Source organism: Pipra filicauda, unplaced genomic scaffold (assembly GCF_003945595.2).
Source record: "Pipra filicauda isolate LSUMZ 115617 unplaced genomic scaffold, ASM394559v2 scaffold106_size2291244_pilon, whole genome shotgun sequence".
NCBI lineage: Eukaryota > Metazoa > Chordata > Aves > Passeriformes > Pipridae > Pipra > Pipra filicauda.
Genome location: NW_024103507.1, coordinates 2,203,104 through 2,230,559, shown reverse-complemented (window position 1 = coordinate 2,230,559; position 27,456 = coordinate 2,203,104). Strand labels below are relative to the sequence as shown.

General features: G+C 40.7%; 1 protein-coding gene across 1 annotated transcript in view; it reads right to left on the bottom strand.

Moving 5' to 3' along the window:
• Positions 1 to 23,959, bottom strand: part of LAMA4 (laminin subunit alpha 4) — a gene marked incomplete at its 3' end in the record, with an annotated part of 82,834 nt that extends 58,875 nt beyond the window's left edge. Inside the window, exons 1-2 of the mRNA XM_027731271.2 lie at positions 23,344 to 23,959; positions 864 to 965 (exon numbers count right to left, since the gene is read on the bottom strand). Coding sequence (XP_027587072.1) covers positions 864 to 965; positions 23,344 to 23,544 — 303 coding nt within the window. The remainder of the gene's footprint in view (positions 1 to 863; positions 966 to 23,343) is intronic.
• Positions 23,960 to 27,456: the final 3,497 nt, after the last annotated feature.

Genomic DNA, 27,456 nt, shown 5'->3' with positions numbered 1-27,456 from the left:
GAATTTTATGAGGCCATTTTATGAAGAGATAAACTGAGGGCAAAGGTTTATGATTTGTCAAAAGTAACACATGCCAGAGCAAGGAGTTCTGGGCTCTACTGCTTTACAAGCCTGCAAAGAGTATACTAGTGCCTAGCTCTTGCTATGTGGTTTAGATACATTACAGTATTAACTTCCATCATTTTTATTAGTGTATTAGTGCTCTGATTGCCCACTAGTAATTGGGATTAGTTTTACTGAACTGATTTTTGCTCTGGAGCTACAAATGTTCAATATTACTAACATGCACCTTTCTGTATGAGCTGATTCTGAGTGAGATTGAACATACTGGAAATTGTAACAGTACCTTGGAGTTCAACACGATCTTCCCTTGGTGTATTATTTCAACCTTCTCATGTTGTTCCTTCACAGCAGGAGGCTGCCATGCAGCAGAATTGCTATGGATAACACATGTATATACACTCACAGGGGTTGCTCACCACTGTAAATTGTTTATATTATATAAACAGCACTGTATTCATAAAAGGAAGAAAGAAATGTGTTTGAATTTATAGATTTTTTTTTTCTCCAGAGGTATATAAAACTCTTCGCATATTTGTGATGGACTAAACATTTTCTCCAGCATACTAGGTCTCAAAAATACAGCATGCAGGAAGTGTTTTGAATGTGCAGAGATAATTTATGTAGGTGAGAATGAAATTTGGCCACGATAATGTTATTAATGTATTGATCTTGGCCCTAGTTATGATCAATCTTCAGCAAAAAGTCCTGTGGTAAAGACACTGCTTTTGCTGTGTATTGAAACTGAGCACTGGTGTTAATTGAAGAGTCAAACAATCAGAGAAGACAGAGAAATTCCTTACCACACAGATTCCAGATCCATCAAGGCATCTGTTTGCATTACCATTACAGTTGCAAGGAGAGCATTTTCCTGAGCTGGTACGATAAAATCCTTCTTGGCATCCCTGCAATGGAAAAAAAAAAATATTTCCTAAGGTTTGGTGGGAGGAGCAGAAAACAAGAATTATAACTATCAGGTCTCCCCAGAGCACACTGCTCAACCCAGTCATAGCAGACCACACACACACACTGCTGAACTCGAGTCTGTTCTTTTACTCTCTGTCCTGGTGCTTGCTTTTTTGCCTTAGAGTATTCAAGCTCTCAGCATTCCTGCCCGTGTCCTGTCCCTGACCAGCAGTGGGTGTGGAACTGGCAGATTCTTGCTACATTTTGTGCTAGAGGATGAGTTAATCAGAAGTGATAATCCTTCTCAGCAAAGAAGGTGTATTTATAGGAAAGGAATTCCTTTTTACTTGAAAAAAGGAAAAGCTTTAGAAAATTTACTTTCCATCAAAGCTTTGATGAGCTTTGGATAAATAATCTACAGGAGACAGAAACATACCTACAGAGATCAAGGTCCTTCTGAATAACTGTGTGGCTGAGCCTGTTCTATATAATTTCGTATTTTTGATAACACACCAAAGCTTAGCAAAATTAAGCAGAAGACTGTAAACGTCTACATTGCCTAATTAGAGCAATGGTATAAGGAATCAGACACACAGGGCTATTAAGATGCCCCTCTAAGACTGAAAAATAAAAAGAAAATTAAAGAGGATAGCTTTCATTTGATGTATTATGTGTAAATTCTTGTTCTCCACTGAAGAACTTCTCCCTCATTATACAAAGCTGGTGAGACATGCACAGGTTGACCTCAGGAGCAACATCTCTTACTCAGTCAGCACTTGCTCTCCCTGTCCAATCTCCCTGTGTCACACGGATTATGTTGGATCCCTGCAAACTCATGAATTTTTGGATCCTAAATATCTTAACCTTATCTAACTCTTGCAATATTGTTGCAGAGATGATGTGAAAGCACCAGCACATCATTCAGCTTTAAAAAAAATTATTTACCACATCCTGTTTCTGCTATCATTTGCAAATAGCACCCCTGAGGTGGCTGTCAGAGCCTGAGGTATGCCAGGCTCTCCTGGCATAAGTTTTGTGGCCAGCACTTTTTGTATTTTGTGGATCTTGAGGACCTACCCCTGCAAAAAGTGGAAAAGTGGAAAGTTCAAGTGACACAGAAGAGCATGAATCTTCTCGCATTTGTATGAGCTATGAGGCTTCTTATTATATGGTACTGATCAAATTAGGATTAGATTTCCTTTGTATCTCCCTCTTCCTTACTTTCCTGAGTTGCCCTGAAATCAAGGACGAACCTTTGCTTCTCATGCCCACTGTAAGCTATGGCATGAACAGCAGGTCTATAGTATCAAATCCAGCACCACGCAGTGATACTTCCATTAGCTGCAAAAGCTGGGCTGTGAGTACTAGTGCTAAATATCCCTGCTGGTGGCTGGGGCTACCTAATCCTGGCATGGTGCTGTGGCCCTGTCACGTCTGGAACCTGCACTTGCACGTCTTCATGGTGGCAGTTGTAGCTGTGGAGCACTGGGTAGCAAAAGACAGCTGTCGAGTCTCGTCTCCATGTTAACTTCCATTCTCAAGTGTTGGTAGGCACTTCAAAACAGCCAGATAAGCTGCTTGTTTAGAAAACAATGTATCTTGTGAGATGACTAACAACAGGCTTTAAAAAATGATGTTTAAAAATGAATCATTAATCCAGTCTTATCCCAGAGAGCTCTGAGAAGCTCAGATGAACATAAATGGAAATCACAGTCGCCTTTACCCTTCTTATGCACAATATTTTATCTGGTTTGCTTTGGAAACAGTTTATTTGATAATAGTTCCTAGGAGGAAAAGTCTTCATACCGCAGCCACTTTGGGCCAGCAGAAATACTGTCTGTTTGTACTGCTTGTTTCTTTCAGTTGTTTAGTCTTAACACAGAGCAGTAGGACTGGCTCCTGCCAGACTGAAGGTTGCAGAAGAATGATTACGCCACACACTGTGGAAGGGAGACAGTCAGTTTCTAAATTGAAAACAGATTCTTATCCCAGTGTCTGCCTTTGCAATATTTATTTCCGCCTATACAGATCTAAAGCTTGTTATACTCTCTGATGCCCCTCAACTGGAGGGTGGTCCTAGCTGGTCCTTTAGTGTCTGCCCAAAAGCTTTCTTGGTTTTGCAGGTCTAAGCAGAATAATTTTTTACTTGTGATAGTGAATATAGACAATGAAAATGTAGGGATATGTGTAGAGGTGTCTGTGAAAATCCTTTAGTCAGCCACAAAGATAATCTTATTTTTAGTTCAACTAAGGGCATGCCCGCATTGCAGCCATGAGTGAGCTTTCATCTAATCCACACATAAGACAGAAAAAGTTAGGTGCAGTTCAGTGCAACACTGCTGGTTCCAGCGTACTGGAAAGTGTTGCACAGTCTTTGCTAAGGTCCACTGGGAAACAGCTTACCTCCTATTCTGAAAAGACACACTTCTCAGTTCCTCAGGCCATCTGCCTCAATTTTGTGTGTCTCTGCTATTTTCATTGTTGGAGACCCTCTTGAAAATGAGATGAAGGGTCCCAAGTCACCTGAGTATTTTTTTGCAACATTTTTTCCCCACGTTATTCAATTCATCACAAAAACTTAGAAAGTGCTGATGCTCACTATTCTAATACAATACTTTAAACCATGGGTTGCATCAATGTAAGCAAGAAATTAGGTATTGACAATCAATGCTATGAGGGAAGAGGGAATGAGGGGAAAATGGGATCCAGATTGTTTCCTTTGGGCTAAGAAGTTTTCTCAGGCATTCTGAAGTATTCTGATATATTTGTGTTGCTCCTTGCCCTACTAGTGATAATGGAGTGATTGGTTGGTTGTTCCAGGATGTGAGCCAACATCATATTTATAAAAAGAAGTGTCAGAGTGTTGAACTAATTGAGGGATTCAAATTGCTGAATGTTCTGGAAGCATAAAATAATTGCACACAAAGCACAAACAGGTCTGGAAAAAAATAAAAATATCCTCCCTGAAAAATCATTATGTAGGCAATTGAGTGAGGAACATTTCCATCCACTATCTGTTCCTGAACGGTGAATACAATTAGTGAGCCAAAATGTTAGGTCTGCATTAGCAATTATGTCTTCACAATTATTAGATTTCTTTTTCCCCAAGGGAAAAAGTTTGTTCCAGTTCAAGCTGAAAAGTCCAACTGAATGTTGGTCTTGCTGATCTCCTGAAAATTTTTATGCCCGTGGGGCATTTATTCCCCTCCTTCTCACTTTGCATCTGGATTTAATTATTACATTTCCCAAAAACAAGAACCAGCTGCATGCTGAAAGTGCTGTGGAGCCTGTAGTCATATTCTGTTTCTTCAGGCACTTCTACCGGTCTGGGCGCAAATGGGACTGAAGATGGAAGACAATCCACATATACATGGTATGAATTTACTCTCATATTATATTCAAGCAGTTCCATTGCTTTCATTGCAGCTGCTCCTTATCCAAACCTGCATAACTGAGGGCAGAATTAGGTCCACCATTCCACCCAGAAGTAGTGGTGCAGCTGTGCTGGGGTGGATATGTTTGCTGTGACCCTGCCTCCTCTGGTTTGCTTTTCCCAAAAGAAGAGTGCTGTGCTGGTAGCACGCACCAAGTGTCCCCTGTGACTGCATCTGCACCGTCTAGCTGAAAGGCAAGGTGTAGTTTCAGGCCTCAATTTGCTCCTTGACAGATTGTAATTTTCCTGACAATGACCAGGCACAGCTCAGAGCATGACATTTGTTAGGACGTGCTCCCATGAGGCAGTCTGTATGGGACTGCTCTTCTCTGGGCAAACTCGGAGAGCGCTTCAACACATGGACATGGGCTGTGTTATGCTATTTGACTAGGAGGTCCCCACACTGCTTTATTCAATAATTCAGATGTAGCCATTGACTCTCTCATCTAATGGTAGGAAAACATGGCATGTTTCTTTAGTTAGTACTGGAACTTGTGACTTTCCTGTGAATATATAAACATACAAAGGGGCTCTGTCTTCCAGAATAAAAGGCTCCCTTGGATCCATACCAGTGTTTAGTATTTCCAGAGTTTTCTTTTGAGTGCTAGGGTACATGAAAGGATGTGTATCCAGGGCTAAATGGTCTACATTAAGACATTTCGGCCTTTGTTATATTCATTATCATTGTGCCTACCAGTCTTGGACCAGGAATCTCGTTACAATCTGGTCCAAAACAAACCCAGAAGAAAAAGATGGTGCTTGCCACTAGGACCATTGTAAAAGAGGAGACGGCTGTTGCACTTGGGGAACTGAATCTGAGGAACAGCACTCAAAGTAGTAGAGATGGCACATCGGCTGCTAAGTCACTGCTAAGTATAATGTCAGTTGAGCCTTGGTTGTAGCTCGCCAGCGGTGTTATGGTCTTTACTTCTAGAGTCCAGAGGTGTGCTTCCCTCCAGATCTGAGAAGGTTCCTCAGGGGCCTATGTGGATGTTCAGGCATGAGGACAACGATCAAACATTATGGTATTAGTAAACTCTCACTTCAAAGGTCTGCTCAGGATAGTAAAAGTGAATGCGAATTTTGTGTAGAAGGGTGATTTTTGATGACAGTAGGCAAAAATGCACATTTTTTTAGTTTCTAACAGGTCCCATGCATTACTTCTTTATATGTCAAGAGTTAATAAATGACTACAGCATAACTTATTGTATGCTACTCAGGTCATAGTAACTGTCCTGATCATGTTCTTTTAGCCTTCAGTGGAAGAGAATTAAGTTAATTCTCATTACCTGTCCTCTGGTGACGGACAAGTACATACACAGATAGCTATTTCTGGTTAAGCTGACATATCACAGCTCATTCACCTGCTTTACGCTGGTGGTGTTGCAAGTTCATTGGACATATAGTTTAATTTTGAAAATATATTTGTGCATTCAAATTTTCATTTTTCTTCTGTCTGACCTGTTCTCTACAGGTGGTAAAAATATTGCCAGAAGACGATTCCCTGAGGGAATCGTAATCTGGGAAGTGAGAAATTTGGCATGACCGGCTATCTCTCAATCAAAAAATTTATAGAGAACTGTGACACATAGTGTGAATTATTTGCATAATAATATTTATCACTTGACATAGGTTGATCAACAGTTTTGGAACCGTGGGACACTCAGAAGTCCCCACAGTCCCTTGTGAAATGAAAGAAAAGAAAAGAAGAAGAAAAGAAAACAAACTCTACTTGAACATTATCAAGCTTTGCCCCAGAACCCATGAAAAAGAAAATAGAAAAATGTTGCTCCTCTGATATAACAGGCATCATATCAGCCTTAGATACCTGTAAAAGTAGGACACATGCATAAATTAAGTCCAGGTTTTTAATGTGCTGATGAAAACAATCATAAAAATTGAGTGGAGCAATGTCCCTTCTTGACAACTTCATGCCAATATGTAATGTTTGTCTGGAAAGAATTGTTTAGACAAACAGTTTAGGACGCAATGTAATATCAAATCCATGAAACTCTGTTATATCTTTTGCCATACAGGTGTGAGTGAATACCCTAAACATCCTTCATTCATTTAAAATCCTTGTGTCTAAAACAGAGAACAGTTTGCTGGAAGTGCATGGTTTAGCAATGGAAACATCAGCCCTCTTCTTCTTGAGGACATTTCCAAACCCAATCCAAACATGCTTGCTTATGTTTATTTTTCTTTATGAGCAGTATTTGAAATTGGCAGCCACAGTTCTGAGACCTTTTTGAAGATTGTTTGCTTAGGCCAAATTGAGATAAATATCCTACTACCCTTCCTAAAAATAAAGATGTTTTCCTGCTTGAATATCTCCCAGTACTTTCATTTATGTCATTATTTATTAGAAATGAGAACATTAGAGAAACAAGTCTGAAAAAGCGGTCCTCTACTGTACATTTGATGTTATTTCAGTTTCTCTGGTTTCCTCAGAATAGGACTCTTCTCAAAAGAGATTCCTGTTTTTGATCACCTACAATAGGGTCCTCACTTTCAGAAATGCTCAATCCTCAGCTGAAAGATCACAGAAATCTTGCCAAATATTCAGCTTTCAGCAGGTCTCACCCAACATGTCTATGTCAGCCCTGAAGACAGTCCCGGGCTGAACTCCAGAGGACCTCTGTGCCCTAGGTGCAGTGCTGCGCTAACACAGCTGTGGCTGTGCTAGTACGAGGGTATCTTGGCCAGCATCCTTGGCAGCTGGTCAGCCTGACTGCCTGTGGAGGAAGACCAAACCACAACAAGCTGGGAGTCATCAACATGGAGACATCCACATGGGAAGAAGCCAGCAGGATGCCCTTTGTATGGTTTGATTTCTTCTACACTGAAATGCATCTAAATTAGGTCAGCTGTGCCTGTTGCTGTCTACTGATTGCAAAGGGGGACTTGGAGGGCCAGCTCACGTGTAGGTGCCAGCACTGCATACAAAGTCCAGGGAGACGGAACCTATTGTACATGTCAGATATTCTGTGCCTTGTAGAAGTGTCCAGGCTGCAACAGCTGTGCTGGATAAACTGCTGAACACCTTGTACCTTTGGAGAAGTACAATGGCTCCTTAGAGTCTGTTTCACCAGACAGTATATTCAGGTAGAGAAAGTGGATGCATGTAAAGGAAATCTTCAGGTCTAACAGGCCCAAGCAATTCCCTTCCTACACTTCAGTTAAGCTGATTTTGGCCAGTTCAGAGCATGATCATGGCATGTTTCCATTTGTCCAGATAGTGTCTACTCTGATATTTACAGGTAACTTTCCAAGGGAGCTGTATTATATCGCTCCACACTGGTGCCACCTTCCCCATTGCAAGCTTGTGCATTCAAAAATCTACAAACAGAATCTTTTCAGCCCCCCTCTGAGATATATTTGGTTTTGCTTTCAGAGGCAGAGAGCATACATATATGCTAGCACCTTCAGTAAAGCTATAATTTTTAGGAAGAGTTTTAAAATATCACTAGACATTTACTAGTGGAATGTGATTTTATTGCTCCTAGTAGCTCAGTCCTTCTTCGACTTGAAGGCTTTGAACAGCATAGAGCATATTTAGGAAAGAAAACTAATAAATTATTATTAAGACTTTCTATTGTCATCCAAAATACTTGGTACTCACTGCAGTGACTTTAGTTTTAATACATGTCTGTGAGATACAAGATTATCCCATGTTACAGAGAACAAAACTAATGCCTGACATCATGTTAGTGCTGCCATGTTCATTCCTTGCTCAAGCTGAATTTAAGCACTACAGATACAGCTGGAAAGAAGAGCAAGAGCTCTGATGCTCTTAGTGACTTTGACACTTTCCAGACCTGGTGACTGGAGTAAATCTCCCCACATAACCATGCAGGAAAGACCGAGCACAGAAAGAAGTATGGCCCCACTCTTAGGACACCTTCTGGTTCCCTCCAAAAGGCACACTTTTACTGCACTAAAAATACTGCTTTGCCAAATTGGGATGTAAAGTGTTTGAATCCATAGACATCCTAGCTTAAAATCACTCTGGGCAGGCACAAAATCTGTGGCTTATCATGATTGGAAACCATTAACTAAAAAATTATCTTATTTACCTTGGACAGAAATTCAAATCTTGTCGTGTTTCATTCATCAAAAGGTACTGAGCATGGCAACGTGACTTCTACATCTGCTCTTCAGCTCAGGTCATAATTGACTTTCATTTAAACATGGATTTTTAAAATCCAGACTCCCAGTTGTAGACTGATGGTCATTGACCATTTCTGGCTCCCTGGGGCAAACTAACAGACATTTCAAATTTCCCAGGTCAAAGACAAGTTATTCATAAGCATAGACACAAAGATTTAGTTCTTCTTCAGTCTACTGGGAAACTTAATGCAAAAAAAAAGAGCAGTGATAACACTGCACTCCACTCTCCTGAATTTCCTGCCTTTGCGGACCTGCAAGAGAAACCTTTCTCCATTTTTTGGCAGAACACACAACCCAGCAGATATACAGTAAACACTGTGTACAGCTGTAGTTCAGTTCCAGCCCATGCCACTGGTGTGCAGCACACTCAGAAGCCCTGGGCCCTTTGCCATCTTACACAGCTACCGTGCACTTAACAGATAACTGAGAAGGTGCTGAACCGCTGGAGGTTAAATTTTGGCTTTAGAATTCAGTATGTGTAGTTTTTAGGAGTGTCTTTTGATTGTATGGGCTTTCAAAAGTGTGTGTGTACATGAGGATGGACAAGGGTTAAGTGGGAGAAAAGGATATACCTACTGTGGGACCCTGCTGCTGACTGAGCCATGATGGTTGCTGCCTTGGTCCCAGAGGACTGGATGGACTTGCATATTCACTACAAGACCTATGAACTGCACTTGCTATGTAGGGTCAGGAGACTGGAAAACCCGTATGCACTTCCCTGTTTTCTGAATGTGTAGGCAGCTGCTTTGAGGACATTAGAGACTGAGTTTACCAGACTGGTAAGGTGTTTATTAATTAATGCTCTGTTTGAATGGTCCACATGGACATGCCTTCAAGTTATGGAGATGCAGCCCTATATATGGTGGGGGATGAACTGCCAAAAGCTTTTATGCCCATCTCACGTCTTATCTAGCCAATGTTTCACTCATCTAGGCAGTGTGTGATGCTTCAGTGCACCTCACACTTAGACTTTTCCACTTTTGTGGGTGAGGAGCTCACTGGTGGTAGCTCTCCAGTTCTTGCTGAAAACACTTTGGGACCAAATATTGACAGCTGAGAAACACTGTTAAGTAAGTTTAGGAATGCATAAAAAGTTGGAACTATGCTGTTTTTATCTGTGCCCAGGAGATAGTATATATTTTACAGGTACATGTATGATATCTGAGCAGTGTGAGTCAGCAGGTAATCTGTCTTTCTTATTTGGCTTACCTAACCATGGAAGGCTGATTCACCACACTGCATAACTAGGAGATACCAAAACACTGAACCCAGTACCAGATGCTGCCAATACTTCTGTATGGTTCCTGATTCCTGTTTTCCAAAAAGTTAGGCCCATCAGAGATAACTGCATTAAAACAGTGCTTGTAATATTATTTGCTGCTTTGAATATTATTTGTCATTGCTTCTGTTCTTCACAGCTTTTATCCTCACCTGTTTGATACATGAACACTACACTGTACAAAATCGCCAGCAATGTGTAATCAATAAATGCAAAGCAAAGCTCTGCATTTTTTCACATAATAGCTGCTAAGGAAGAAGCTTGAGAGGGTGGTATCCGTCTCTCAACGGCTGAAATTGTTAAGATAACAAATGGCTGTGTTGAAACACTTTGATTCTAATTACTACTCCAACAATTAGATTTGATCTAACTATGGTAGGCCATGTGGAGAAAGGATCTGAGAAAGGAGAAAGGCAACCTGGTCTAGTAGGAGGTGGTTTTGCCCATGGCAGGGAAGGCTGGGAATAGACAATCTTTTAGGTCCCTTTCAACCCTTAACATTATAGAATTATATGATCCGATGTATCCTATGTGAAGTGTATGACTTGGGGTAGAATTTGTCTAATTAAATTCTCTCTGCTTTGTTTTGTTCTGATTTTTTGAGGCACAAGATAGAAAATATTTCTAGAAGGTGTCCTTGGCCTCTTTATATACAAGTACTTGATGACAGTTCTGATGTTGTCTGTCATTCATATTCCTGCCACTTTTTTACAATTATAACTGTATAGTTGCAAATAATTTGTTTATTAATTTCTTCTAGATCTTGTGTCCCCCAAATTTGGATGGATTTGAATTTGTCAAAGGAGATAGAATACTCATATGGATAGAGATTTGTACAGTTACAATTTCCTCAAAAGCATAGTGAGTACTTGTAGCAATGAGAGGTTTGCTGCAGACAGTATATTCCAATAGGCCCATTTATATATAGTGAGACATTAATTAAATCCATGGCTCCTCAGTTTGTATTTATAGCACACTCTAGCTTTTATTTATAGGTTACTGTTTTGTGTTGTCTATATTATATGTCTCTTTTGTTGGCAACGAGACTTGAATGTTATTTAAACAGTCTTACAGTAAATGCCAACTGGATGAAATGATTGTTCATTGGCCCTTCTTCAGGGAGGCCTCTGTACTTCTCTTGTGCTGTATCTATTAATGGAGCATCTGAATGTTACACTTATGGGTTATGGATCTCCACCTGCCCTCACTGGCTCCCACAGCCGTTCTTTTGTTGCCTTGTTCTCTATTCATGCTTGTGTACTCCCTGTTCTGCTTTCCATTTGTTCTCCCACTCCTCCACTTTGACTTTCCCTGCACCTGATTCTAGTCACTCACTCACTTTATTACATACCCTTTACTTCTAATGTACAAACAACTCCACAGCAATAGTTTCATTATATTGTTTGAAATTAACATAAGGAAAATATTCCTTCTCACTGACCAGCTAAGAAACTCATCACCTTATTTCCATGCACGAACTTCTCTGTCCCTAATTGTGTTCATAAGGATATTGGCACTCAAGAAAATATATTCTTCCGCTCATGTCTTGTGGGATGATGAACATTACTCTTTCACTCTGTTTCTTGATCTGTAAAATGGAATAATGACCACAGCCACTCAGAATCACAAAATAGTTGAGGTTGGGAGGGACATCTGGAGGTAAACTGGTCCAACCACTCTGCTTAAGCAGGGCCACCTAGAGCTGATTATCTGGGTCTGTATCCAGATGTATCCAATGTAATCCACAGTAGTGTATACAACGGAATCCTAGATTACAGTGTCCCAGATGTACCCAGCAGAAACACAACTTGAAAATGTCATGTCTTTTAAGAGAACTAGTCAGAACCACTAGGAATAATGAATATCCTCACATGGGCAGCCATTTGTGGTAGTCATGTTTTGCTTGTTTCAAAAGCCTGCAAGGAATATAAGGCTGTTGCCGGTCCCAAAACTTCCATGCTTCCTTATACAGTGCTGAAAGAAATTTTTTGGTTTCCAGTTAATCAGCTATGTTTTGAGGACATTTTGATACATACACAGCACTGCTTGGCATTGTGTTGCCTTTCCCATTTTTTCTCTCCATCCTTTCTAAGTGTTAGACCTCACTCTTGTATTTGAGGGTAACTTTTATGAGAGACCTGCAATGATTTAATGCTGAAGCATACCAGCTATATGAAAAGGATTAGTCAAAGAGTGTAGCGAGAAAGCATTACATTTCAGTGACAAGATTTCCTATGAAAAGTTGAAACTAACTTTGTAAGAAAGCTTTTAAGATATTTAAAGAAAATCTGTTTTTTTCATAAGAGGAAGGAAACATGAATATGGAAATTATTTTTGATACAGAAGTTGTTTTTGTTAAAGTATCTTTCATGCCAATTGTTTTCATTAGATACAATGATTAAAGCATTTTTATCTTCCTGGAAAAACAAATGAAGTGTGTGAGCTCTTACTCAAGGTACAAATAACATTAGTTCTGCTGGTAACTTCCCCTTTAACCTGTCCTGTTCATTTCTCATAATTAACTATATGCATCTTCCTAGATCAGGTCTTGGCTTCATAGGAGACTTCTGCGAGTTCTTCCAACGACTGAGTTAAAATATAACTAATTTTTTTAAAAAAATGCCCTGATGATGCCTTTTTGCAGAGCTGTCATACTTCACTCTGTTATCACTTCAAGAAATAAATGCATTTTAAATTTCCAGACCTTGAGTAATAGCATATTCAAGATTGCCTTTGTACTTGAACCTATAAGTCCCTGTAAAGTGACATTTCAGAGGAATCTTTGTCTTCCTCTGAGGCCCTCAGAAGTCCTTAACTGACCTGTTCACCAGACATGCTCTACCATCAAAGTAATTGTAGAGAGACAGACAGCAATCCTGCTCTACACCATACAAGCAAACTCCACAACATACAAGCAAAAGTGGATGTCTGCTCTGCAATTTTATTTCTTCTCTGCTGATTTTTGCTAAATTTATCAGAGTTTTGAAGCCTCACAAACTAGAGAATTAAATACAAAGAAGCTTGCTCACCAGCTTCCCCTAGGCCTCCAAGCTCTATTTATAATTTCTATAAGCCTTCATTACCTCTAGTCTACAGTATCAAATTCTTCTGAACTAGAAAGGTCACATTTTAATTGTTATTACTGAAGAAATTAATTCAGTGTGTGACATCATAGCTAGACACTTAATTACCAGTTAATAATTAATTTAATAGGACGCTTTGTTAGAGTACTCTCTGTATGCAAAAAGTCACTTTATAATATTTACTGTTTCAAGGACAGAAACCTTATGCAAATTACCAATTTGCAATTTCAATTGTATTTTTAAAACTGTAAACATTCCTGGGAGGGACACATTTTTTAGCTTAGTTCTCCAAATCAATGTCCATGATAGTTTTATAATAAGCACCCTGGTGTAGTACGTTAAATCCCTATATTGTTCCTTTAAATTTCTAGTGTTGTTAACTCTGAAATATTTATTACTTTCACTGTTCCACTGATGTTGTAAATTAGGAATTAACCAGAAGTTGGTGAACAGTTTTAGGTACAATGCTAGTAATCTTTTTTTATCCACTTATCTTGACAAGTAGTTCAGTTCTAATTGCATTTAATGAGACTGCAAACTAAAGCAATTATGTGAATTACACACTAACAAGCTTTCTGTTTTGTTATTTAACTTGCAAATGTAAAATCAAATTCTTTCCTGACTAAATAGTCATTCAGTGGAACCCCGTAATATTTTTGCATATTCTTATTTTTTAAATTAAATTCTACAATGAGATAGGTTCCATGAAAAAGCCTCAGTGAGAATTTGCCATAGATCTGGGAAAATTAATATAATAATGGGGTATTCTAGGTAAGTGATATGAAATGCTTATTAAAGCTGCAGCAGTGTGTGTTTTGAAGCTCAACAATATGAATCTTCAAACATTAAAAAGTAATAAAAAAGCAGTGACAGTGTTTGTGAATCTGTAATCTTTTTCAGTAAATGAATGTTCTGTGCATGAATCTCAAAATTGTTCCTTTATGCCTGCATCCCCCAGTGATGTTCCCACCTCAGAGCACAGGGCTACGGCTGATCTGGAGCCATGCACGCCATGCCTGGCCAGTCTGCAGCTGTTAAACAATATATCTGATGACTGAATTTAGTCTGGTTTTCCAGCTGTTGTTGTGTTAAGCAACAACTAAGCACTATAAGTTCTCCATCATTTATACATAAAGAGGGGTTGAGCTTGCCTCAGAATTTACAGAAAAAGTTATGGTTGTCTTAAGGGACACAAGACAAGATCCTAACTTAATAACAGTCTAACTTGAAATCTTCACTTGCTGACTTATTCATGACAATTGGGATTATTTATGTATTACCTGAGGAGTTATCAACTCCTAAGCTTCCAAAACAGAACTTTATTTTTTATGATAATAAAGGACAGATTATAATGCTGAGGAAACCATCTTCCCAAAGTTTTAGACACAAAGCTCAGGGACTGCTAAAACTAAAACTAGCAAGACTGAAAGTAGTTGCTACAATTCTAGATAAAATCTGACTGGTAGGAAGACAGAGAAAAAAATATTACCTTTCTTTTTCCCTATAGCATATTAGATAGAGCTAGTAGTCAGAGAGACAGAGAATATGGCTAATTGCATGTGGGTAATCCCCAAACCAATAAGCAAAGCAGAGCATGAGCAACAGCAAAAAATGAAAAGGAACCCCTTTCCCAGCCCTGTATTTTCTGGCTCCTTGAACAGTCCTGTGTGTGCCTCCACTACAGTAGTGACAAGACTGATGGTGACTCCCACAAAAACAAGAAACAGCTGAAAGCCAGATGGCTTTATGCTGAAAAACAACATTATCTATTACCTTGACTAAGTAATTGTATTAAATTTTTAAAAAATTTCCTGTGCTGAAAAAGTTTCCAGACTGTTATCCCTTCCCCAGTTCAAGTGGAAAACAAACTGCCATTCAGCGACAGAGATGGGGTTGGATCCAACATAAACATATCTCAGCTAGGCATTCTCCATAGAACTGCATAGTCATTTTTTCCATATACAGTGGGAAAGACAAAGCCTCTGCTTAAAAGGCATTCTTCTCCAAAAAGGGGGAGGGCTAAAATGTTTTAGCTGTCTGGAAATTGGCTAAGAGATTAATACCAGCCTCTGCACTAATTTACTTATTAGTACAGGCACCGAGTGAAAAACTTACTTTTCAAGACGCTCACTGTTGGAAATAGAAAATCTGCAGTTGAAAGGGTAGCTAGTTGATTTTCATCTTCTAAGCAAAATGCCAACTTTATTCAATTTACAGGAAAAGGGATAAATCTGCATTGTTTCCTTATTAACCATTCTCCACCCAGTCCCCAAAAAACACTCAAATAAAATGTACACTCTGAGTCATACTTTCTTCTTGAGTCCCTCAGATAAGCGAAACATAATCAGTTGATAAACTCCAGCACTCCCTGACAGATTTTCAGAGAGCGACAAAATTTTTCAAGGGCGAGGAAGAAAAGTAGGCTTTAAAGTGGATATGACTGTGCTCATGAGACATTGTTAAAACTGAGAGGGTAAATCCGAAGCTTCCTTCGATTTCCCCTTTGCAGCAATTTCCCCCCCTCCTGAATTCTAGTATTTCCTGGTTTGATTTTGCAGTTCTCTGAAATGCTGGAATCACAGCAGAGAAAAACAGTGATCTACTTGACCAATAGCCATAGCATCAATTTAAAAGCCTGTTAGAATGAAACACAAGCCACTGTGAAAATCTTAAAAGATGAAGAGAAAGAGATTTCACCCATGTCTGCCTCCCAACAGCAGACCAACTATGAAGAAGACAGGCAGCCACTGGGGATGGCTGATGGGAAGGTGCTGTTCTCAGGAATGGGGCTTCCCCCTTGACTGTCCCAGCACTCCACAAGTGCGTGGGAAGGGAGTGAGACTGCTACATAACTTACATTCAGAATGAAGCTGGGCAGAGGCTGTGCTCTGAAAGGAGAGAGGAAAAGTCAGGGTTCGAGAGAAGGGGTAACCTGCCTTGATCTCTCAAAGTCTCTGGTTTGTTTCATGATAGGTATAGTCTGATAATGAAGAAATTAGTTTCTTGTTGGCTCAAATGGGGGGAATCATAGATGCATCAAGAGAAAAACCCAACAATTTTTTTTCTCATACCTCACAGAATTCCATCACCCAAGCCCCTCTTTCCAGCTGATTTAAACATAACTAACTGGTGCATCAGAGACCCTATTGAGTTTCTGCAGACAATCCTTGCCATTAACTGGAAGCAGAGAGCCCCAGGAAACCACAAACTTGCAAAAAGCTGAGTAGAGCAAGCAAATTCCCTCTGACCTTAAACCACGTCTAGACCTTCAACACCTGTCCACTTCCCTCTGAATGGATCTGTGCCAGGTACTGGTGCTCTGGAGTCCTTGCCAGTCCTCAGTGGGCCAGGCTGTGTTAACCTTTCTGGGGTAGGAAAGATTTTAATAGCCAGGATAGAGAGGGCTGGGGCATGTTTTGCTCTGTCAGCTCTTTTATTATTATTTTCCTTTTTGGATACTGGATCTGGACAAATGCTTGCTTCTGCAAAGTGCTTTTGAGGAAGGGTCCCTGCAGTCAGGAATGAGGAGAACAGCATAAGGGAGTCATGAATGGCAGGCTCTCTGTGGCTCTCTATGGACTATCATCAAGGCTCAGAGGTGGAAAACCACAGTGGGAGACTGGGAGTGGGAGTAGGACATACTGTCTTTGAATTAGCCCTGGCAGAAAAGTCTGCTAATCTCTTGTCACTTAGAAGGCCTTTCATAAAACAGTAAAAGAATGCATGGTAGGATACTACACAGCTCAGAAATTATCTGGTTTAGGTGCTAGTTCTGTGTATCTACTTTTCCACCTGACAGCAGTAGTGAAAGGCTGAATGAGTTAACTTTTATTCATTTTGTTGGACAGACAGAGTCAAATAATGATTCTCAGCCTTACAGTTTTAGCTAAAAAGGCTATTTTTACAGAACATATTGGAAGTTGTTTATCCAGGTAGATACTTTTTATTCAGTAATTATTAAATTATATTTCGAATTAACATTCAAGTGTGCCAGTTCTTCTCAGGCTCCCTGGCTTCCATATGTCATGACTTAAACAAGAAAATTTTAGTTGCTCTTACGGTCTTCTAAAGTTGAAATAATAACTTCTGGAATATTTTTCACAGTCCTCTCTCATTCTTTGGCTTTTTAATGCTGGGGGTTTAGCACTGTTTCTTGCTAGTTTGACATAAAAGAAAAAAAAAAGGAGTTCTAGTATTTATGAAGTATTTATTTCAAGGAAATAACTACATAAAGAATTGCACAATGCAGCTAAACAGGAACGACAAAGCCAGATCATATTTACTGCATTTTAGTCAATCTCTGAGTGCATTGTCAAGTACACACTGTAAGCATCCTGACAGATAGGAAAATCTTTGGAATTAATTTTACGATAAAGAATTAGATTTCAAAAACTGTGGAGCTCTAACACCTTTATATATAATGCTATTCAGCAATTGTTGAATCTTGCATTAGGATGCATAACCCAAATAACCCCAGCTCATGGTGGTGTGTGAAAATGGACTGGGATCAGATCCAAACATTCAAGAGGACCAATTAAAATACAAACCCCAAGGGTGTCTATATTTTGGTGTTTGAAATCTAAGTCCAGAAGCAAGTTGTAAATTATCAGTGGCTGGTAATACATTACTCAGAAACTAGACCTCTTTTATACAGCTCTTGAACACTAGAAGCTCCAATTGTTATCAGTTTAAATCAGGCCAAGTTCTCTTCAGAAAGCAATTCTTTTATTTCTTCCTGGGCGTCCTGGAAAAACTGGACTTTTAATTCCTTCCTTGCTTCCCATGTTATGAATAAGAGTGGGCATGAAATGCCTTTTATTGGTTTTCACAGCCCTGAATAAGCTTTGGGGCACTTTGCTGGTACTTGCCCAAAATTTTGTGGGAACTCACTGCTGCGGAGTTTAAATTGTATTTTCTGGTGCTTTATACGTCTTCTTGAAATGGAGAACATTTCCCACTGTCCATCCACTCTGTCCTGTGCTTCCATTTGCTTTAGTTTTCTATGATTTAAAAGGTTTGGGGCCTGGTGGCGCTACTCCAAGCAGCTGATTTTCATTAAAGCTTTGATGAGAAACTTAAGCTGGAATCACAAACATCTGCAGTAAAACTTCCTCCCCACTAATAGATGTTTCTCGGAACATAACCTTGTTATACCAGAAAAAAACAGCAGCTAGAAATCCAAATTGCCCATTATGAGAGGGAGTTAACCTAACATAACCTCGAGGGTCTGAAGTGACTTAATTTAAAGATCTGCATTTTTAAAGTAGATGAAGTTCCCACTAGCTTAAAAGAATATAAAGGTTTCTGTCAAGCTAAAAACCTTTTTGGCTCACACCTCAGGATTAGGCCTTCTGCTACTTTTTGTAGTACTAGTTTGTTTTGAACAGACTAATGCCACAAGAAAGGATCAAATTGTGGTTTCTCTCAACAGTTTGCAAGATTTTCTGTTCCAACCTTTATGGGGGAAAGGGGTAAAGATGATTTGATGATAGTTTGAGTCTTAGAGTCTTTGTTAACAAGTGGCTGTGACTGCTCTCTTTTCAGATATTTAAGTGAGCCATTTCAGAGAGGCAAGTTAGTCACTTGCCCCCTGCTGATTAATGCTTATCATTTAGAGAACCAGAAAGCAAGCACCTCAAATACTGTTTCTAGCTTTTGATCAGCAGCTACTGGTAGAAGTCAAATGGGAAAAAATGATTGTCAAACATGTCATTTTAATGTGCAAGCTCCATTAGATAACTTCTGCTTCTTACTTTCTTTTATAGTAAATGGCTAATTTTGAGTTGACTGTGATAAAATTGTTTTCTTTAAAGGACTTTTGCCTCTCTGCCTTTCCCCTGAACCAAAACCACTGATGCTGGAAACAGTTTTCCTCTTCCATCCATCCAACAATATCATGCTTTCCTTCACTCTGGGAATTGGCTTCCTGCCCTATCCCAACTACTTAATTTTTTTCTTTACTCTTAAGTCTCTCGATTATCTCATTCTTGCTCTAATTTTTTTCTCTTCTTTTTTCTTCTTCCTGCTTTGGTTTGCTTCCTTTCCCACTATTTGCTTTCCATAGAGGACATTTGAGATTATCTTTTTTCAACTTGGCAAGTGTCTCCACAGAATGTCTGTGTTCCCTTTCCCTAATCCTTCCCACGCTCATCTCCTATACTGGTCTCTGAACTGTAGTAGTCATTTACATCAGAATGAAATGAGTATTTTACTGGATGCCACCTTACATTCATTTCACATTAAAAAAAGTAACTGCACAATGTGAATCACAGGGAATCATTTGCCATACTCTCCAGTATTTGAAGTCTTGTACTGTTGTTTATTCTCACCTTAGACTCTGTAAGGAACTGTCTTCCTACTGGGGAACAAAATCTACACCTATAGAGTAAAACCCATTATGTCAATGGAATTTATAAATGCAAATATTGACAGTGGCAGGCTTCAGACCCAAATGGTAAGGTAGGATCTGCCTCTTACTTTAGAGGCATGTTTTTGATAGTGGGATATAACTGTTCTCACAAGTTACTTCTGGCTTTCAGTTTTACCCCTGTGCCTTACCAAAACGGGAAGTGTCTTACCACCCCCTTTCCTTCTACTGTGTCCAATCTAGTGAGTGAATGCTGAAACAAACATCTCTGATATTTGCCACTTGCTTGTTTGCTTTCATTTGGTATGTACAGTTTTAAATGCTATGCTTCCATCTCTGATGAATCTTCCTTGTAAAATATTTTAATCTATCCTTATCTGGAAAAATTAATCTTTGACTTCATGCCAACAACTGCTTTTGTGTTGCGATGATGAGCTGGATTTGGTACTCCGTACCCACTCTTTTTCTCACTGTCTCCCCACAGACATAAGAATTTGCCACTGTAACGTATTCCCAGCCTCTTCTTATTGTCTTTGTTAGCCAAGGAACTTAGTTTTCCTAAATACCACACAAGCAACTGAGTACTTGAGACTGCTTTTCATATTATCTGCCCCTTGATAGACAAACCAACACAAATTAATAACCTCTCCAGTGCTAAATTACTTTTGAAATTAAAATTTGTGACTAACTTGTAGTCTCAACCTGGTCACCTTCAGTTTCTAGTTGTTGCATATGCTGAGACCTTCATTTGTTAGACTATTAAGCCTATTATTAATTTTTTTTTTGCCTATGTATGTTCTTACACAATAAGTTCAATTTTTTTTCTTAACCTCCCTCTGAGCTAGGCAAATTGGATTGCAGAGTCTCTCAGATATCTTCCAATTCCTAACACTGTAATTCTTCTCATGATACTTTTCTGAATAATTTTCATCAATTTTTAAGCATTTTCATTGAAACAAGAGGCAGAGAGGTAGATATTTCATGGTGGTCACTAACAGTGCTTCTTAGGTAAGTTACACAACATTTTATTGTGTAGAATCTAGTCCAGTTAATTTAAACATCTACACTTTATGCCCTGGAATTTTAACTGATTAATAAAGCTGTCCTGAAGCAAGCATCCAACGAAGTCCTTACGGAAGAAAAGGCTCCTTTGAGGGTCTCCTGGGAAGACCACCAGGAATTAGAGGCTTAAAAAACCTAGTATCTCCACTACTGTATGGGAAATTTGGGTTTATACTTGAAGGCAGTGCATGATTCTCATTGAAACATCTAGGAACAGTTTATGTGCCTGATTTGCTTAGGTGTACTGGATTGCATAATTATTAAGAACCAAGGCACCAAGGTAGTAGATGTTGCCTGAAGTCCAGCTCAAACCTATGGTCCACTCTATGCACAGGTACAGCATAACAACATAGCCTTGAAAATGTAGTTAGTTCTCTTCTCTCTGCTTTTAAGAGGTTTTCATTCAAATCCAAGAAAAAAAAAAACAAACAAAAAAAAAAAGAAAAGGAAAGGCTCCACATCAATATTAATTCTGATTTTTTAAACCACTTCTCCCAGTTCCTCTCAGTTTAGGGTTGCCAAACATGGGAAAGGAAGAGGAGTGGAAAGCTGAGAAATATTCACTATTATGTATTTACAATAATTGGAATCTCCTGTTCTTCTATAGGTTCCTAAGATCAAACTCTTAGTGGGATTTCAGCTTAGAAACTGCCACTGATGTGTTTCATGTTGCAGCTGAATTATACCACAGACCACAATGAAGCCCCATCCATTGTAGCTCTGCCTTATGAAACTGCCCCCTTTGTATAATTTGGCACTATTTGATGTGACTAACAGCCTCTGTCTGCTCGGGAGAGCTGTAGGCCTGAGTCAATATTTAGACGAAGGAGCTGAATCAAACCATGCCGTGTAAGGGAGTTTACTCTGCGGTTCACTGTTAGCTGTGGGTTAAGAACTCAGGCTTCGAAAGAGGCTAATTCAAACCTACTGGGAAAAACCCTGTTCCCAAGGCTGAGGGAGGGGAGGTGACCTGTGGGAGAGAGAAGCTCCCTGAGGACCAAAGGAAATGTTCCTTCCTTGGGTGAGAGACAACCAGACCATCACTCTCTGGCCCCTACCTCAACCTCCAGGCTTAGACCCTGTTCCCCAGATCCTATTACCAACCACATGCACGGATCAATGGATAAGAACGTTCTCACTGTTACAGAGCTATCAATCCTATCCCAAAAGAGCATACTACTGGGCAGCCTTGGAAATTGCCATGGGGGTGGGTCCTGAAATCTTCAGCTACCAAAGGGTCCTGAAATCCTTGCTCCTTTCTCATGAAAACACAGCATCCTGCAGGCAAGAGCCTTGACATGACTGTATCAGGCACAGTCATCCAGTTGTAACATGGGATCCAGAGTCTAAATGCTGCCATTGCAGGGGCTGAAGTAAACTGCCGGGGCAAACACCAGTTATCGAGTCTATTAGGCTGGACTGAACAAACAAAACTTTGGGGAGGATTGAAATGTTTGAAGGAGACTAAAGTGTCATTCCCCTGCAGTGTCCAGTATATCTCATTGCACTTTCCCAAGGTAAAGTCCAATATATTTAAGTGAAGCAATGTGAATAGTGTCTTTGGTAAAACCATACTACACAATCATATCAAGAAAGACTAACAACCACTTATGCCCCTTATCCTGCGAAAAGCAGCTATAAAGCCCATCCAGCTCTTGAATCAGGCTGATTGGGACTTTCCATGTTGTAAGCAACAGGTGGCAATGCAGCTTCCCAGGGCTGATCTCAGGCCAGAGGGAAGATCTGAACATCTCACGTCGTGGAGCATGTCCAAGAACTGGGTTGGCTCCTTGTGCTGAGCAAAACAGGGTTTAACCTCCACTTTTCTCACACAGGTCATGTTTTGTGTGGAGTTGCTGGCAGGGTAGGCAGGCATTTCCTGAGCATGTCCAGCTGCTTGGAGCAGGGAAATGAGTTCTGCCCAGCCCTGCAGCAATCCTGGCTATCTGAAGGGCTTAGGAACTTATTTCCATGGCTGTGAATTCTGGCAAGTGGAGTGGAGATGGAAAATTAGCCACATGATATCGGAGATTGAGATCTTGATATTGTCACAGTGACACAGCTGTGCTAATCTCACCTCATTTTTGGATGTTATGCTAGAAGAACTACTCTTTCCCTTCCCATGACCTTATCAAACTCAATTGGCCTCCTACTTTGAATCTTCCACGCATGACATATTACTGTGTCGTGTCCCCCATTCCACCCTCCCTCCCCCCTCAGGGCATGCTGGAGTAATTATTGTTTCCTGATGCTGTATTTTTGAGTAGTTCATTCCCGATGCAGCCTTGCTAGAATGAGCAGTATCAATCAATCTCAAAACACAAGGGTTGCAAGAAAATTTTCCATCATCAAATTGCTTCTCAGATCTCTCTAATTTCATTTGTCACTAATCCCAACCTCACACTTTCTGGAAAGCTCTGCAAGTGTGTTCTCTTCAGGTACTTTCCTAGTTGCATTTGATTTATCATCTACTGCTTTCACTGCAAAAACAAACTTCAGATTTTGAAGGCGAATGGCATTCAGAGGCAAAAGCACACACTTCTACAGTACAGAGTTTACCATCAAAAGACAGACTCTTTCAGGAAATTGAAGTGACTTACAATTGCAGGAATTACAACAAGGCAAGCAGAAAAGTCTTGTGACAATTAACTCTTGTAAAATAACTGTTTGGACAGGCCTATTTAGTTATGTTGGCAGGAAAGTCAGAGACAAGCTAAGCAAGCTTCACTGCAAAGTACAGCAGCTATCTGCTCACAGCAGGCAGGGCATGTGTACATTTTGAAGTCTGAACTGTATCTCTCCAGTCTCGAAATGCAACATCTCAGACACCCCCTCCCATACCCGTCCCCCCCCCCCCCCCAACCCCTCCTGTATCGCTTTAAGGCTCGAATGATTAAGCTAACGTTAACCAGATGGGAGCTTTGATACAGACAGATGAAAGCATAAAAGTGCAGACACTAGAGAGAGAAGGGAGTTACTGTACCTCAGCAAAAGTCACCCAACTTCCAGTAGCTACTGCCTGCTGCTGCCCTCTGATAACAGTGGCTTCTTGCGTGCTGACCGCTGAGCTACCTTCAATGTCAAACTGAAAAATGCTTCCCTCACTCGAGGCTGTGCTGGAGGACAAGCATCTCAAAAAGAATAATATAGGAGAAACGAGGGGCCAGACGGAGATCAAAGCCATTTCCTCCCCTTACATCCAGCAGTGGTCTTCTAGCGTCTCAGTAATTGTTTACCCTCTTCTGCAATCAGCCCCCCTTGGCTTAGTGATGCCTCAGTTATTTTAACTTTCTTTCAGCATTCAGTTTCCAGATGTGGCACTTCAAGGCAGTCTAACCAGATCCCGATTTAAAAGAGGGGGAAAAAAAAAGAAAAAAAAAAGGAAAAGAAGGGGGAAAAAAGGAAAAAAAAAAAGGAAAAGAAGGGAAGAAAAACGCTTTTGCTGCCTCCCTCGTTCACTCTCCGTGCCTGTGGCTCCTCTTTTTCCCCAGAGGCTCCAGCACAATAACATACAGATGGGCAGTGCTTAAGCAGAGAGTGTCAAACAGAGATTGTATTCCAGGAAAGCACCTCTGGCTCCCCAGCCACCTTATCTCCCCCTGTCAGGATACAGACTGACGCTCCGTTCAGTGCTCTGGCTTCCTTCATATGTTCACATCATTCCCTTTTTTACCTTTCGTGTTGAGACCCTCCCACTCAAACTTTGCCGTTCAGAAAGTGAGGTCACTCTTTCCTCCCCCTCTACACTTCCCTCCTACAATTCTCTCCGACCTCTCCACACAGATCATTGACTCTCGTGACTGTTTATTTTTTAACATTTCCAGTTTATTCAGGGGAAGGTAGAAAGGTGCCAAATTTATTAAAAAACCCTAGCTAGACCAACCTTTCCTTGCGGCATGGGGGAGGGGAGGCTGTGGGCGGGAGAAGGAGGAGGAAGAGGAGGAGGAGGAGGAGGAGGAGGGAGACAGCCTGGCTGTGTCATGGGCTAAGAGGTCTAAGTGGTTTCTCTAACATGCTTCATTCAGTTCTTTCCATCAAGCCCACCTCTCAGCTTCTCGTTGGCTTGTGAAAAAGAATATCGTTCACTGCGATTTTGGAAAATGACTTCATTCCTCAGACTCATGAACTTTTATTTACAAAGAGCATCTTGTATTCCTTTTTCAAGAGATGCTTTGTGAGGCCCTGGTAACAAGGCTTGCAGTGTGTATATGAAAGTGAGCTGAATATGTTGCCCACAGCTCACTTAATTTTATGGCTACAATCTCAAAAAGACAAGACAGTAACCCTTGCTAGGTTTTGGGATGAAGTCAGGGAATAATTATACTAATGTGCACCACTCCAGACAAGGGGGCAGCAGGCTGTCCCTCAGAGGTCCTGTGTGCAGGGGGTGGTAGCACCCTTGGCCTGTCAGGCTTCATTCTTAAATCTTCATGGAAATCAGCTTATTGAGCTTCATTCTGAGAGTGGATTCCTTCTTTTTCCCTTCCTCCATCAGTTTCTTTCTCATTGAAGGTATTATCAACTAAAGAAGCAGCCCATTGAGAATTAAGGGTAAAATTAAGTGTTTTGGTGATCTGTTAACTTCCATATACCTGTAGGCACAGTTCTGGGCCCACAAGTTTTTTACAGAGAGATGTAAAGAAGTTCACCATGAATAAACTCTGCCTGATTCAGAAATAGTGTAGATGAACAAGCAAGGCCACTCAAGCTCGTGGGACAAAGTATTACCCCGGCAAAGAAGAAAATGGTGTGAAACACAAGGCTCTCAGGTTTGGGACCAAGGTTTGTGGGAGGAAATAAAAGATATTAAGGGTAGTTGCGAGTCTCTTGGTTAGTTGAACCTGATGTGGTGGCAAGAACACTGTCCTCCGAGAGCCTGAGGGTGAGACATCATTGAAAGCTGCCAGGACTTTTCTAATTCTTTCTGATAATGGCAGTCATGGGAATGGCCTGTAACAGGTCTGAAGGCTCAGGAAGTATGAGACCAGGGAAGGCCCAGGCAGGGACTCCATGAGCCTCCGATTAGGCCTCCTGCTGCAGTGACAAGCTTGAGGTGTAAAGATAACATTAAAGCAGGGGCACAAAACAGAACAAAACATCTTGACAATAAGTGACAGAATCACAATTCCCATGGTGGCAATGGAGATTTTTAACCACCCAGTGACTTGTGTGAAAAATTACTGGGATATGTGTGAGACAATTTTTTGAATACTCTTTTTTGGAAAAATGAACCTCTACTCGAACTTCTCCATCTTCTGCAGGCATTTGGCAGCAGGCTGGCCGGCTTGGTGAGGCATCCTTTTAACTGAAGGACTCAGGGGGTGGCATCCAAAGTGCATCCTCTTGCACTCCTCCTGGGAAACCGGCATGCTCAATTACCCCTCTGAAATGCCTGTACACCAACATATGCAGTGTGGGGAATAGACAGGAGGAATTAGAGATCTGTGTGCATTCAGGGGGCCATGATCTCACTGCAATTACAGTCATAGCTCGCATGACTGGAATGCTGTCATGGATGTCCATGTGTTTTTAAGAAAGACAGGCCAGCAAGGTGAGGTGGTGGAATTACTCTTTATGTGAGAGAGCAAATCGAATGCATGGAGCTCTGCCTAGGGGTGGATGAAGAACTAATTAAGAGCTTAGGGGTAAGAATTAGGGACAGGCTAACACGGGTGACACTGTTGTGGGTGTTTACTACAGACCACCTGGTCAGGAAGAGGAAGTGGATGAGGCCTTCTACAGCCAGCCAGAAGTAGCCTCACGATCACAGGCACTCATTGGGGACTTCAACCACCTGGCTTTCTGCTGGAAAGACAGCACAGCTGGGCACACACAGAGGTTCTTGCACAGCACTGATGATAACCTTTTGACACTGGTGGTGGAGCAGCCAATGAGGAGAGGCGTGCTGACAGACCTTGTACTGACAAACAAGGAAGAGATGGTTGGGGATGTGAAGTTCTTTGGGGGTAGCCTTGGCTGCAGTGACCATGAGAAGGTGGAGTTAAGGATCCTGTGTGGAGGAAGCAGGGCAATAAGTAGGATTACAACCCTGGAGTTCAGGAGAGCTAACTCTGGCTTCTTCAAAGATCTACTTGGAGGAACCCCATGTGTTAGGACCGTAGAAGGTAGGGGGGTCCAAGAGAGCTGCTTAATATTTAAACATTACTTTCCCTAAGCTCAAGATCAGTGCATCTCTTTGAAGAAGAAATCAAGCAAAGGGGGCAGAAGACCTGCATGGATGAGCAAGGAGCTTCTGGAAAAACTCAAATGAGTAAGGAAGTTTATGGAATGTGGAAAAAGAGACAGGCCACTTGGGAAGAATATAGAAACATTATCAGAGTATGTATGGATGTGAAGAGGAAGGTTAAGGTCCATTTGTAATTAAATCTGGCAAGACATATCAAGGATAACAAGGGCTTCTTCTAGTACATCAGTAGCAGAGGGAAGGCCAGGGAAAATGTGGGCCCTCTGCTGAATGGGGGAGAGTTACTGAATGGCTTTTGTGCTTCAGTCTTTACTGCTGAGACCAGTCCTCAGGAATCCCAGAACTTGGAGGCAATAGAGAAAGTCTGGAGAAAAGAACTTCCTCTTTACCAAGGAGGATCGGGTTAGAGATCATTTAGGCAATCTTGACAACCACAGATCCATGAGGCCTGATGGGATGCACCCACAGGTGCTAGAGGAGCTGGCAGATGTTATTGCTGAGCCATTTTTTATCATCTTTGAAAAGTCATGGAGAACAGGAGAGATGTCTGAGGAGTGGAGGAAAGCCAATGTCACTCCAGTCCTCAAAAGGGCAAGAAGGAGGACCCAGAAAACTACAGGTCAGTCAGCCTCATATCCATCCCTGAAAAAGTGATGAAACAGCTCCACAGAAGGTTATTAGGAGTAATCATCATGGATTGACCAAGGGGAAATTATTCTTATTACCTTTTATGATGAGGTTGGGTAGATGAGGGGAGAGCAATGGATGTTGTCTACTTTGATTTCAACAAGGCTTTTGACACTATCTCCCATAACATAATGACTTTGAAGAATTCAAGGCGTACATGTTTTTACAATTAGCCTTAAGTAAGTAATTGTATTAGAAACCTAT